The sequence below is a fragment of the Eleutherodactylus coqui genome, chromosome 8 (genome assembly GCF_035609145.1).
Source record: "Eleutherodactylus coqui strain aEleCoq1 chromosome 8, aEleCoq1.hap1, whole genome shotgun sequence".
In the NCBI taxonomy this organism is placed as follows: domain Eukaryota; kingdom Metazoa; phylum Chordata; class Amphibia; order Anura; family Eleutherodactylidae; genus Eleutherodactylus; species Eleutherodactylus coqui.
The window spans coordinates 32,410,910-32,423,316 of NC_089844.1; the positions used below are offsets into that span (position 1 = coordinate 32,410,910).

The 12,407-nt window shown below is 48.6% G+C and overlaps 2 protein-coding genes across 8 annotated transcripts in view; one reads left to right on the top strand and one right to left on the bottom strand.

Moving 5' to 3' along the window:
* The window catches only part of STRADB (STE20 related adaptor beta), a 45,885-nt gene extending 42,451 nt beyond the window's left edge, over window positions 1-3,434 (bottom strand). The window contains exons 1-2 of one of the 2 annotated variants that reach the window (XM_066575431.1): window positions 3,374-3,434; window positions 1,423-1,482 (exon numbers count right to left, since the gene is read on the bottom strand). In XM_066575431.1, the coding sequence (XP_066431528.1) occupies window positions 1,423-1,434 (12 nt within the window). In that variant the 5' untranslated portion in view covers window positions 1,435-1,482; window positions 3,374-3,434. The other variant, XM_066575430.1, reaches the window with a different exon arrangement.
* A 2,335-nt stretch (window positions 3,435-5,769) lies between these two features.
* The window catches only part of TRAK2 (trafficking kinesin protein 2), a 48,210-nt gene continuing 41,572 nt past the window's right edge, over window positions 5,770-12,407 (top strand). For 4 of the 6 annotated variants that reach the window (XM_066575432.1, XM_066575435.1, XM_066575436.1 and 1 more), the window contains exon 1: window positions 5,770-5,846. The gene's annotated coding sequence lies outside the window, so the exon portion shown is untranslated. Of the gene's footprint in view, window positions 5,847-9,944; window positions 10,020-12,407 lie in introns of those variants that run through there. The other 2 variants (XM_066575434.1, XM_066575433.1) reach the window with 2 other exon arrangements.

Below are 12,407 nucleotides of genomic sequence, written 5' to 3' on the forward strand. Positions count from 1 at the left end.
TGAGGGTCCTTAAGTTTGAACGAGCGAATAACGTCATTGGTAGCTTATTCGCTCTCTTACAGCCTGTTTAGGCAGGCAGATACATCGTTGGCTCCTTCAAAAGAGAATGGTTCAGTCTTTCACATTCACTGTATAAGTAAATAAGAGGGGCTGAACAAGCTCTATTTAGGCCGCCTGCAGGAACCAGCGCGTACTCACCCGCGCCTGCGGCTCTGGCTGTTTGATGTGCCGGCTTGCTGGCGCATGCGCAGACCGGAGCCGGCGGCGGGTGAGTGACGTTTCTGTGCGGGGCTCTCAAAAGATTCGGGTGCCGGCGGGGGAGAGCGGTGAGTTGCGGGAGTGAGCAAAGGGGAGCAGGGGGGAGAGAGAGATCTCCCCCCCATTCCTCCCTGCTCTCCCCTGCCGCTCCCCGCCCCCCCCCCCCCCCCCCGCCGGCAGCCGAATCTTTTAAGACGAGCGGGCAGGTACTCGCATAAGGCACTACTCGCTCGAGTAGTTTGCCTTAGCGAGTACGCTCGCTCATCTCTAGTGCTTACAGAACGCACAAACACTGTTCCAAAGTGCTTTAGGCACTTGCTTTTGAGCTTGTGAGTGTCTGTTGTTGACCACTGCAGAAACCAGCAGTTGTTGCCCATCATGTTGGGGCTGAAGTGGCCTTGATATCCTTTTTCCATGGTGGTGATATCCTGGTGGTATCTTTCCCCATATTCATCCCTCAGGTCACCCAAAAAATCCAGATGAGAATATAAGAAATTAATTTTGATTGAAATTCGGCGGCCGAGTTGCTAATACGCTGCTAACGTGTTGCTTACAAGTTCAGCATGGTTGTCAGCCCAATGGTTGCCAAGAATGTTCTAGTTCAATGGTGCGAGATAAAAAAAAAACAAAACGCAGCATGTCCTATTTTTGGGAGATTCTGCTGTGAGCCAAAAACAAGCATCCTGCTCACAAGTAAATGTGATTTCCATGCAAGTGCGATGCAATTTTCAAACCACTTGGGATTTTTTTCACGAGCGTGACGAGAGGCGAGTACATCTGATGCGCATCACACATTTTTCACACATGCTGTGATTTTTGCAAACTCACAGGTCTTGACTTGTATCACGCTCACCCTTGTAAATACAGCCTCAGTGTATGGCCGCCTTTTCACGCCGTCAAATCGCGGCTGACTGCATAGGATCGCATTATCTAATGCAGTCCTATGGCAGCGTGCACAAGCGGAAATTCTGCGGGGAAACCCTGGCGCGGAATTTCTGCCCATATGCAGGAGGCCTTTATCAGACAGTTGAACCTTACCCCAGCTGCAGCCTAGCGGGTACCAATTTAGCTTTTCAGTAGAAATGCTATGCGATTTTTCATTTCCATTCCTTTTCAGTACTTCAAAGCTAATTCCATTACACGGACCATCATCGCTGGACTTACCAGACAAGACATTGAATAAACTTTTTGAGCGGTGGCTTTTTCATGAGTCCATCCAGGGTCCTAAACAGAAAAGAAAAGAAGACGGGTTTAATGCTCAGTCACTAGTAGAAAACATTTGTAATTCCCAATCTATAACAGGGAAATGTTAAGAAGAGAATATTTATGTGCTGACGATGTGGTAGTAAAGCTGCACAGGACACACAGGGAAGGACGGCAACGTAGAGGTTAGTGGGTGTGACGATATGTACCAGCCGTTTCTATAGAAGCTTACTGTACATATATAACATTACTAGAATGTGATGACTAAAAATCACAGACCTGATTCTGGTTGAAACATTTGTTTTCAGTACAGAAGAGTTTAACCCTTTCCAATCCAATTTGTATCCTGGTTTTCCTAGGGGGCTTACTCTTTTTCTGCTGTTATACAACGGCGCTATCTGCTGGCTAAAGCCAGTACTGCATGAGGTGACACGTTGAATAGGCTCTGACAGCAGAGAGGCTGGCAATATACAGTAAGAGAACCCCGACGGACGTCTTCCAACATCGGAGCTGTGCAGCCTTAAATCATAATGTCTTCAGAGGTCAGACAGTGGATTGGAAAGGGTTAATGTAGCAGAACGTCTCATAAACAAGGAGCAATAATAGTAACAGTTTTATAAATATTGTTATTTAGGCATCAAACATGTATCAGTCATGTCAAGCAATAAAATGTAACTTCTAACTACTAAGTTTCTGAACGACTAGAATCATTTCACTTTGAATGTATCCGCTTTGTTTCAGTCATTTCTATGGTGCCCCAGATGTGAGCACTGATGCCAGGCGGGGGCTGCACAGTCAGTAAGACTCCAACTCCTTCATATAGGACTTTTTAAGGGATACATTCACTATTAAAATGGTAACATCCGACTTTTCATCACCATTATGATCCAGCGACATCCTAGTTAGCAATGTTTTTGAAAAAAAAGGGCCTTAGTTGGATGGAACGTATATTTATAGGGCATTTCAAAACTTTCCTAAATTCTTATAAAAGGAAATCTACAACAAATGTTGCATTGAATTAATTACACCATATTTATAATATAGATTTTTTGATCAGCTGGAGATGCTACATTTCTACTGACTCCAACTCCACAGCCCTGATGCCAGGAGTTCATATGGTGATGCTGCAGCCATGACCTGACCTCTGCCAGCTGCACATTCTAGGAGTTGGGGTATTGTCTTTTTTTTCTATTTTATGTCATGCCCAGCTAAGATTTTTGTTTTTTTTTACAGTGGGAAAACCCCTTTAACAAAGGTCATATCCATCAGTGCTATTATGTCTATGGCCAGTCCGGGTGTCATGCCTGTCATGTATCTATATACAGGGGGTGGACAAAAATATGGAAACGCCTGGCTGTTGCTAGGGAAGGTTTTCATTTCTGCCCGGCAGCATCTGCGTCAAATTCCTTCTACTTAAAATCGGTCTTATTGATATAGTTAAAATTTACTGGTAGTATTGTGATATGATTCAGAATCCCGTGTAATTTAAGGCGTGCATTTTGTACGCTGTTTCCATATTTTTGTCCGCCCCCTGTACGGTCCCACGCTTCAATTGTCATTCTCCCTGCAAACTTGGAGCAACAATATATCAAGTAAAGGGAGTCCAAGGCGCCGGAGATCCACGTAATATCCAACACTTCTCGTTAAAGAGTGTGATGAAGGCTCCGTGCGGCTGAAACGTTGCCATTTAATGAGAATATAGATAAATGTTGGTTTTCCCGTGGGGACTCCCTGCCTTGGACTCTCCTTCCTGGTTGTCCCCTGTTCTGGGAGTCTGGAGAGCAGTCCTTGGCTCGCTGCTGCTGCTGACGTGCCTGCTGGGGCTGTGCTGGGTCTCCGAGCTGTATTTGTATTGCTTCTCTCTCAGCATGAGAAGGAAATCCCTTCCGTTACAACTTCCTGTGTTGCTGACCTGCTCTGGACTTCTCTAGGGAGACACCATCCAGCCCACAGAACTCGCTACTGTGTCATCCAATCACCTCCAACTAGCTCTCTGACGTCATCAAAACGCGACGGGTTCTCCCCTATTCTGCCAGTACTTCGTCGAAAACATACCACCCTGCCTGATTCCAGATCTCATGTCACTACATGCTCACTGCAGGACGGGTTCATGTTCTCCGCACGCTAATAACTAGTGTTTATCTTGTATCCCCCATAAGCTAGTCCGCCTGTGGGACGGTTTGCCCATAACAAATATGGCTCTTCTCCATTTTTTGAACTGAAGCTACACGCATATTAACTCTTTCCGCCCTACTTCTGCCCTAATCAGCAATTCCAGCAACCGAATTGGTTGTTTGGGTTGGCTGGCTGTGCACGAGGATAGAGGTCCAGAGCTGTGCGCGTGCAGCATGTGCTGAGCCGTCCGTGGCGGTGATGGGAGCCCGGTGCTCATTATAGATGAGCGAGTATACTCGCTAAAGGCAATTGGTCGAGCGAGCATTGCCTTTAGCAAGTATCTCCCTGCTCGAGACGGGAGCTGCGGGGGCGGAACGGAGGGGAGATCTCTGTCTCCCTCCGCTGACAGCCGCTACTCACCGCTCCCCCGCGCCGGCACCCGAACCTTCGGTCTCGAGCGGGGAGATACTCGCTAAAGGCAATGCTCGCTCGACCAATTGCCTTTACCAAGTATACTCGCTCATCTCTAGTGCTCATGTCTATGCCATACACAGGGGCGTAACTATAGGGGATGCAGTTGGACCCTGACCCAGGAGCCTTAGGGGGCCCATAAGGCCTCTCTTCTCCATATAGGGAGCCCAGTACTATGAATAAAGGATTATAGTTGGGGGCCCTGTTACAGGTTTTGCATTGGGGCCCAGGAGCTTCAAGTTACGCCTCTGTGCAGCATGGTTTAGGTATGGGTACGGGTACAGATAGAGGGGGGCCCTAGCTCACGTTTTGCATCAGGGCCCCTGAGCCTTTACTTATGCCCATGGCCATACATTAGAGATGAGCGAATGTGCTCGTTTAGGACAATTACTCGAGCGAGCATCGCTTTTTTCAAGTAACTGCCTACTCGGGCGAAAAGATTTGGATGGCGCTGGGGTGTAGCAGGGGGAGCTCTCTCCCCGCCCCCCCCCCCCCCGCATCTTTTTGCCCAATTAGGCAGTTACTTGAAAAAAGCGATGCTCGCTCGAGTAATTGTCCTAAACGAGCACGTTCGCTCATCTCTACCATACATATAGTGTGTTGTGTGACTATGGCGCATATTGGTGTGTGGATATGTGCGTGTGCAGCTATGTGTGTCAGGCTACTGCGTGGTGGTGTGCTAGCATGTGCTCATGGGTGGATGTAGTTTGTGTGTATGTGTTGTGTAGGCTGTGTGGTATGTGTGATGCACTAGCATGTGGTTGTGTGTATTCAGTACGTTGACGCCTGTGTAGGCTGTATGTGCTGTGCAGGTGCGTGGTCCTGTTTATGCAGTATGTGTGGTATGTGAATATGGCACATATTTGTGTGTGCGCGCGGTACATATTAGTGAGTGTTTGTGCGTGCACTTTAGCGTGTGTATATTAGCGCCTGGTTGTGTGTGTGGGGGTAATAAACACGCCACACATAACCACAAGCTAACAGGCACACCACATACAACCACACGCTAATATGCACTCCACGCGTGCACACACCTTAATAGACACCCCGTACGCTAATATGCACCGTGCGCACAAACATGTGTGCAAACACGCATGCTAATATGCGCGCTCAAACACTCACTCATATGTATCGCACGCACACACACACACGCTAATATGTACCACACGCTCACACAAATATGTGCCATATTCACACACCACACATACTGCATAGCACACACAGGCTTCAACGTACTGAATACATGCTAGTACACAACATACCGCATACACACGACCACACATAGAGAACCACACGCTTACATGTTCCAGCTACACCACACAGCCTACAACACGCTAATATGTACCACATACACACAAACTACATCCACCCATGAGCACATGCTAGCACACCGCCACGCAGTAGCCTGACACACATATTGACACAACACACCCTATGTACTGCATAGACATGAGCACCGGGCTCCCATCACCGCCACTGACGGCTCAGCACGGGCTGCACGCGCACAGCACTGGAACTCTATCCTCGTGCACATCCAGCCAACCCAAACAACCAATCAGGTTCCTGGAATTGCTGATTAGGGCAGAAGTGGAGCGGAAAGAGTTAACATGCTCCCGGCACTGGTGGTTTTTTTTCTGTGCTGTGAGTTGATTGACGTCTGACAATGGAGTGATCCTATTGGACGAGCAGCACGTGACGTGATGAGCGCATTATCCTTGGTGAGCTGGAGGAAGCCCCGCCCCGTGGAGCAGCGAGGAGGGGAGCGGAGCCCCGGAGCAGCCGGTACGGGAGGTGTGAAGGTCGGTGCGCGGTGTAGTGTAGCCGGGTGATGGGGGAGGTCTGTAGGGGTGCGGGCGCCTATATAACGCCATATGCCTGCCTGTATGTAACGTATATCTGCCCGCAGGAGTCCTGCGTACCCCATGCTGTGTTGTTGGCGGTGTCCCCTGTGATATGAGCTCCTCGCACACGGCTGCTCCTCTATGGCAGCTGAGTGACCCCATACAACTATGGCACTGTGCCCTCTATGACATTGTATGTGGTGACGGAGCGCCAATCCCTCGCTGATGGCACCGTGCGGCACAACCGGGAACGGCTGCGGTCTGTCGGTAAGCTGGTGCTTAGGGTCGCATTCACACAATCGTCCCCCGTGCGTTCTGTCCGCTTGTGCGGAGGCGTTCGCACGGAGAGCGAGCCCAGTGATTGCAAAGGGTTAACCTTTATACCAACAACTTGGTTTTGGGTAATTCTTGTCCAAGAATCATCCGTTATTTCCGATGGCGGCAAATAAAGCGCGCGCTACCCCAGACCGAGGGGTTGTCTTTCTTCTGCATACGTCGCTGCACGTTCTTCATCCTTAACGAAGATCGCTGCTAACGTGGGATGTGGATGAGACTTTCCCTGTCCTGCGTTGTCCGTGTGACTACAGCCCGACGCGTACGTGCGGTTTCTGGTGACGCCACGTGGCACGCTGCCAGCCTGTGTGTATACGGTGGAAACACGACCTTCAGGGGGTCCAGACGTGGCGGATTCGCCGTGGAGCTTCCCGCCGCACAGAAATGTCACATTTTCAGTAGGGGCAAAGTGGATGAGACTTTGGAAATGTCGTCCACGAGCTGCGGAAATAATTCGCAGAAAATCCATGTGGAAATGGACCTGCGTCGCAGAATTAAAATCTGCGGCGTGTCGATGCCATCTGCGTGTCCTCAGCGGGTTTCAGCTCTTCTCAATGAGGGGGTAACGTCCGGCAGAAATATGCTTTGAAATTCGCACCGAATGGCGCTGGTTTGGAGGCTGGTTTTCCGCTGAGGATCTGCTCTGGACAATCCGCTGAAAATCGGCCCCACGTGGACACAGCCTCGGGCCCTTTACACATCCCGGTTATCACACATTCACCAAGCCGTTTATTTGCCTGATCGCCTGACTATAGAAAAGGGCGGCCCCGCGCTGACGCACAAGCACTTGAACATGGAAGTATTCAGCCGGCTCTATGAGGGCGGACAGTTCTACTAATAACTGTTCATCCACATGCCAGTAATTTTTGGCTCATGTAAGCAAACCCTAATCGGCGTGTTCAGGTGACCGACCCGTGTATATTGGCCAAGAATCGGCTTGTACAGAAAGGATGCTACGGGTATGTTCACATGGGCCGGAAATGTTCTGGACCTTTATAGTACAAGAATCATGGCTGGGACTTCAGGAACCCATCCATACACTGCAGAGAAAATCCGCCGCATTACCTGGCCTGCGCCGCAATGTTCCACCACAGCTTTCACTCCTCTAAATGCAAGTGTAACATCCGTCCCCACTGGGACGTCCGCAGCAATGCTCAGTGTGTGAACACCGCTTAGGGTATGTCCGCACAGGGCGGGTTTGCCACGTTTTTTTTTTGTGGGGGGGGGGGGGGGTTGCTGTTCCTCCACATGGAAAATCAGTGATGTTTACAGCAGCAACGTGGATGAGATCTTCAAAACCTCTTCCACCCACTGCTAAAAAAGGCTGTGCAGTAATTCAATTGCAGCGCAGAGTTTGGGTCCACAGCGTTATAGCATGTGGCATGCTCCGCTGAAAGTGAGGGGGGAGGGGAATCCAGCGCCAAAATCCGCCCCAAAAACTGCAACAAATGCTGTGGATTTTGCTGCTGACTTGGCACAAACGCCAGCATATCCCAATGCTTTCTGGGGTTTTATGAGCCACATCTGCTTCGGGTATCGAAGCCCTGAAGAACACCCACGCGTCTGGCAGTATCTGCAGGTTTACTGCGTGTCGTAAATATTATCTTACTATTACGCACTGCTGATTGTTATTACGCCGGAAGTGAGTGTTGCTCTTTATTAAAGAGGAACTGTTGCTGCTTCTGCTGACTAGTCTGTTAGTAAACACCTGCCACAAGCATTCTGACACTTTGTATCGTCTTCCGCTGTGCCTTGTGCCAGGCCGTGGTTAGAGATCGCTCGCTGATAGAAGTCAAGGCGGTCACTGGTCTAACGAGTAACTGCGACCCAGGGTTGGATGTTTTGTGATCTATGGGTTGCATCAACTTTTGCATTCGCCAGTGTTTAAAACACCGCGCTAAACGCTGTAAAAAATGGTTTGTGTGAGGGTAGCCGTAGGCGTTTTGGACGCCACGTTAATCGCGGTACAGTGCTTCCACGCTGTGTTTCCTAACACTTCAATTTTTGAGCATTGTCTATTTTGATGTGTTTTCACACTTTTTAATGCACCTCATCGCCCATCAGAATGATGGGATATGTTAAAAACCACCATGGAACGCAGTAACCTGCTTTAGAAAACGCTGTTCAAAATCATGGTATTTTACAGACTCCGTGTGGGACAGTGGCCTTAAAGGGATTTTCCAGGCAGCGCCGGGCTACACTCAGATTGGAGCAGAGGCCGCTGCTTTGACCGCTGTGTAGTTGGTGGTGCTTGCAATTGCAAGCACAGCTCTCATTGAAAATCAATGGGAGCTGTGCTTGTAATAGGAGGCTGGGGTCCCATTGATTTCAATGAGAGCTGCACCTGCAATTACGATCGCCGGCCACTACACAGGTCAGAGCAGTAGCTTCCTCTCCGACCCTGGTGTAGCCTGGGAGAGACTGCCAGCACTGCCTAGAAAACCCCCTTATTTGCAAACTATGATACCATTGTTTTAGTCAAAGGGGTGTGTCCCTACGCAGCAGTGATTGGACAACGTCAGTAGATTTGCTGAAGACCTGCAGTAACAAGCGCCGGCCACTACACAGGTCGAAGCAGCATCTTCTCCGTACCCCTATGTGTAGAAGTGCCAATAGTGGGCATCCCATCAACTGATCAGACAGGTCCTAAGCATTGGACCTCAGTCTGTCCTGAATATATGTCATCGATGGGTTTTCCTTTTAACTGATGCTATCAACGATCAGCTGGTATCGCTGTCAGTACGAACCTGAAATGTAGGGTAACCTTCGGGTGTAATGCCCACATTATGGCAGGTGAGTCACGTGAAGCCAATTTACATCCACTTATAAAGTATTTCAACACCATTATGCTTGTTAAGGGAAAACGTGCGAGTAGGTGAAAGCGAATGACGTGTGTGTAAGGCGGATCCCCTCTAACATCTGCTATAATGAAAACATGTCCGTAATTGGCGGAGGCGTCTGCCCTGTGACCCCCCCCCCCCCCCCCTATAGAACATCTGCTGCCCTCTTCACCATAGTAATTGGGGTGGTCACTGAGCTGCCACCCTTGTCCTCGTCTGACACTTCTCAGTCATGTTTAGAGGTTGGAATTTCAGCAAAATTCTTCTAATCTGGCATCAATCCAATCTGTCAAAAAAAATGTTCTGGATTATTGAACATTTAAAGTTATATAAAAGTTACTCATAAAGACAAAGTCAATTTTCAAATTTTTTTTTGTATTCTACGTTCTCTGATCATTTTTCTCCTCGGGATCTTGTGAAATCCCGCCTACAAATTGCAGTTTTGGGAACAGGTGTCGGATTATTGGATGCCAGATTAAAGGGATTGTAGAGGAGAGAAGTGAACATGTATGAAGTCCTGCAATGTGATGGGCACAAGAGAAGAGGTTCCCCTTGTTCCTCGGGACCTGCTCCTGTATTTTAGGGACTTTTTGGCTTTCCGATCTTTAATCTGCTGTGACAAGCCTCTTAGAAGACTGGAGTAATTAAGGGGACTTGAAAAGGGATAATCCTCCACACTGCTGAGCCAGAAAGGAGCCTGGCACGCCGCTGGGTGAAACCTTCTATTTAAGCCTTGGGTTGGCAGCCTTAGTCCTTTAGGAAATAAGACGTCGCTGACTTTAGATCATGTCCGCTGTCACGCCTGTGTGTTTCTGCAAACAGGATGTGCTGGTTGTCATTAGAGCCGCCGCAGCTTAATTCAGGCTGTCACGTGGCGAGGGCATGTACATAGCTGCATTGTGCTCATTGGCATGGCAGATCACAGGATCTCATCCCCTGGATCACCGCTGACCGCATGGTAAGGTCTCCTTGTGGGCTACATGATCTATGTAGCCCACAGATGGCATCACTTGGTCTGGATGGTGCGCCTTGACGATGCTGCTGCTTCCTGTATGCAGAGCCGCCCCTCCCGGTCTTGCCAGGCTCTTGGGGTTTATATATAGGATTTTTCATTAACTCTTTGGTGCTCGGTTTGAGACTATATGTGGTCCTGTGTGTCAGTACAGTACCGTGTGGATGAGACGGTTCTGCGTGACTGCAGGGAGCTGTGCATGCTGTATTAGGGCTCTGACTGTGACAGTCTCCAATATGTGATGGCAGCTGCTGTGAGGACACGGCCAAGGGACCAGATGCCACCGCATTAGTACATCGTGTGATTAATACTCTTCTATCTAAAGTCACTCAAGTCATTTCATTGTTTGTCCTTCCCTCTTCAGCAATGTTTTGGGGTCCATGAAAGTTGATAACTTTTTTTTTTATTGTGTTAATTTTTTTAAATAGATTTCTTTTTATTTCTACCATTTTCCAACTGACAATCAGGCCTTTACTCCACTTTGCATATTCTAGCACATCTAGGAAGACACTCATGCGCACGGCACGGTAACTGTACGACTCCTTAGTACATAGCTGCGCAGGCTCCATGCTGTTCTGTATATACGGACTAACTTTCACTAGAAGCAATGCAAACATTGCATTTCTTTCCCAGTCTGTATATGAAGGTACAATAAAGGCCTCATGGATGTTTTAGACAGTCTTGTGTGCAGATCCATACACCTTTCACGTTATTTTTCTGCAGCAGGAGTATTTTTAGCCAATGAGGAGTATACATTATATTATCTCTACACCGATACGCCATAACATTAGGGGGTTGTCCAGTTGTAAATGATTGGTGTATTCTCAGGATAGGCCATCTATAGATTGGTCAGGTTCCGTCGCCTCGGACCCCCACCAATGAGATCTTCTCCAGGCCTGTGTGCTTGTACACTGATTTGATTGCTACAGATAGCGGACAGCTCGGTTCTCACTGCAGTGGCCCAGTCTGGTATTGCAGACGCAATTCACATTCACTTCATTGGGAGCTTGGCCTACAATACCAAGCCTCACCACTGCAGAAGAAATGGAGCTGTCTGCTTCCTGGAGAAATAAGCTCAGTGCACAAGCGGACCAGCCGGGCTAATAGCTTGACTGGGGGTGGTCCAAGGGGATGGAACCCTACCGATCGATTATTGATGGCCTATCTTGTGAATAGGCCATCGGTAGTTTATAATTAGACAACCCCTTTAAACCACCTGTCAAAGTTACATCCACATAAATTCCCGGACTGAAGCTTTCGCAGTACAGCGCCACACCGCCATGTTTTCTGCCATTTTTTTTCTTTATTTACACTGTGTACATTAGCAGGAAGCATGTAGGTTTTGTGCCCACCTGGCCTGTACACTGCAGCACCGATAGATGTTGGAGGCCACACTTCTGTGCGGGTTCCTTTCTAATTCACACAGGAAAAAGTTTTTCTTGTGTGGCTTTAGACGAGCGTATGAGCAAAAACACATGTGATAACGTGACCTTCACTGCGCAAAAAGTTGTGCTATTGTGCGTGTATCTGCACATCTTACTGTACTTTCTGCGCTGCCGGGGACCGCTCACATCGGGGCAGGACACTCTTGGGCCATGATTTAATAGGCTATACAGCCTAATTCATTCTCGGTGTTCTTGATGTCCCCCACGAAATTGCACAGTTCATTGCAATATAGACTCCTATGGTGCCTTTGCTGTGTAAATGCGCACCCTAATAGAGCAAGTTGCACTGTTCTGGGAGTGAGAATAGGTTATACAGTAATATCTGAAGCCATCCTCAACACAAAACCGTAAAAGAACCTTAAAACGTAAGAAAACACAATGCAGGTTGGGAAGAGGAAGTGGAATCTGCAGTGGAACGTCCGATATTTATAGAACAGGCTATTTAAAGGGGTTGTCCCGAGGCAGCAAGTGGGTCTATACACTTCTGTATGGCCATAATAATGCACTTTGTAATGTACATTGTGCATTAATTATGAGCCATACAGAAGTTATAAAAAGTTTTTTACTTACCTGCTCCGTTGCTAGCGTCCTCGTCTCCATGGTGCCGACTAATTTTTGGCCTCCGATGGCCAAATTAGCCGCGCTTGCGCAGTCCGGGTCTTCAGCAGTCTTCTATGGAGCCGCTCGTGCCAGAGAGCGGCTCCGTGTAGCTCCGCCCCGTCACGTGCCGATTCCAGCCAATCAGGAGGCTGGAATCGGCAGTGGACCGCACAGAAGAGCTGCGGTCCACGGAGGCAGAGGATCCCGGCGGCCATCTTCACAGGTAAGTATAGAAGTCACCGGAGCGCGGGGATTAAGGTAAGCGCTCCGGTGAGCTTTCTGTACGTCC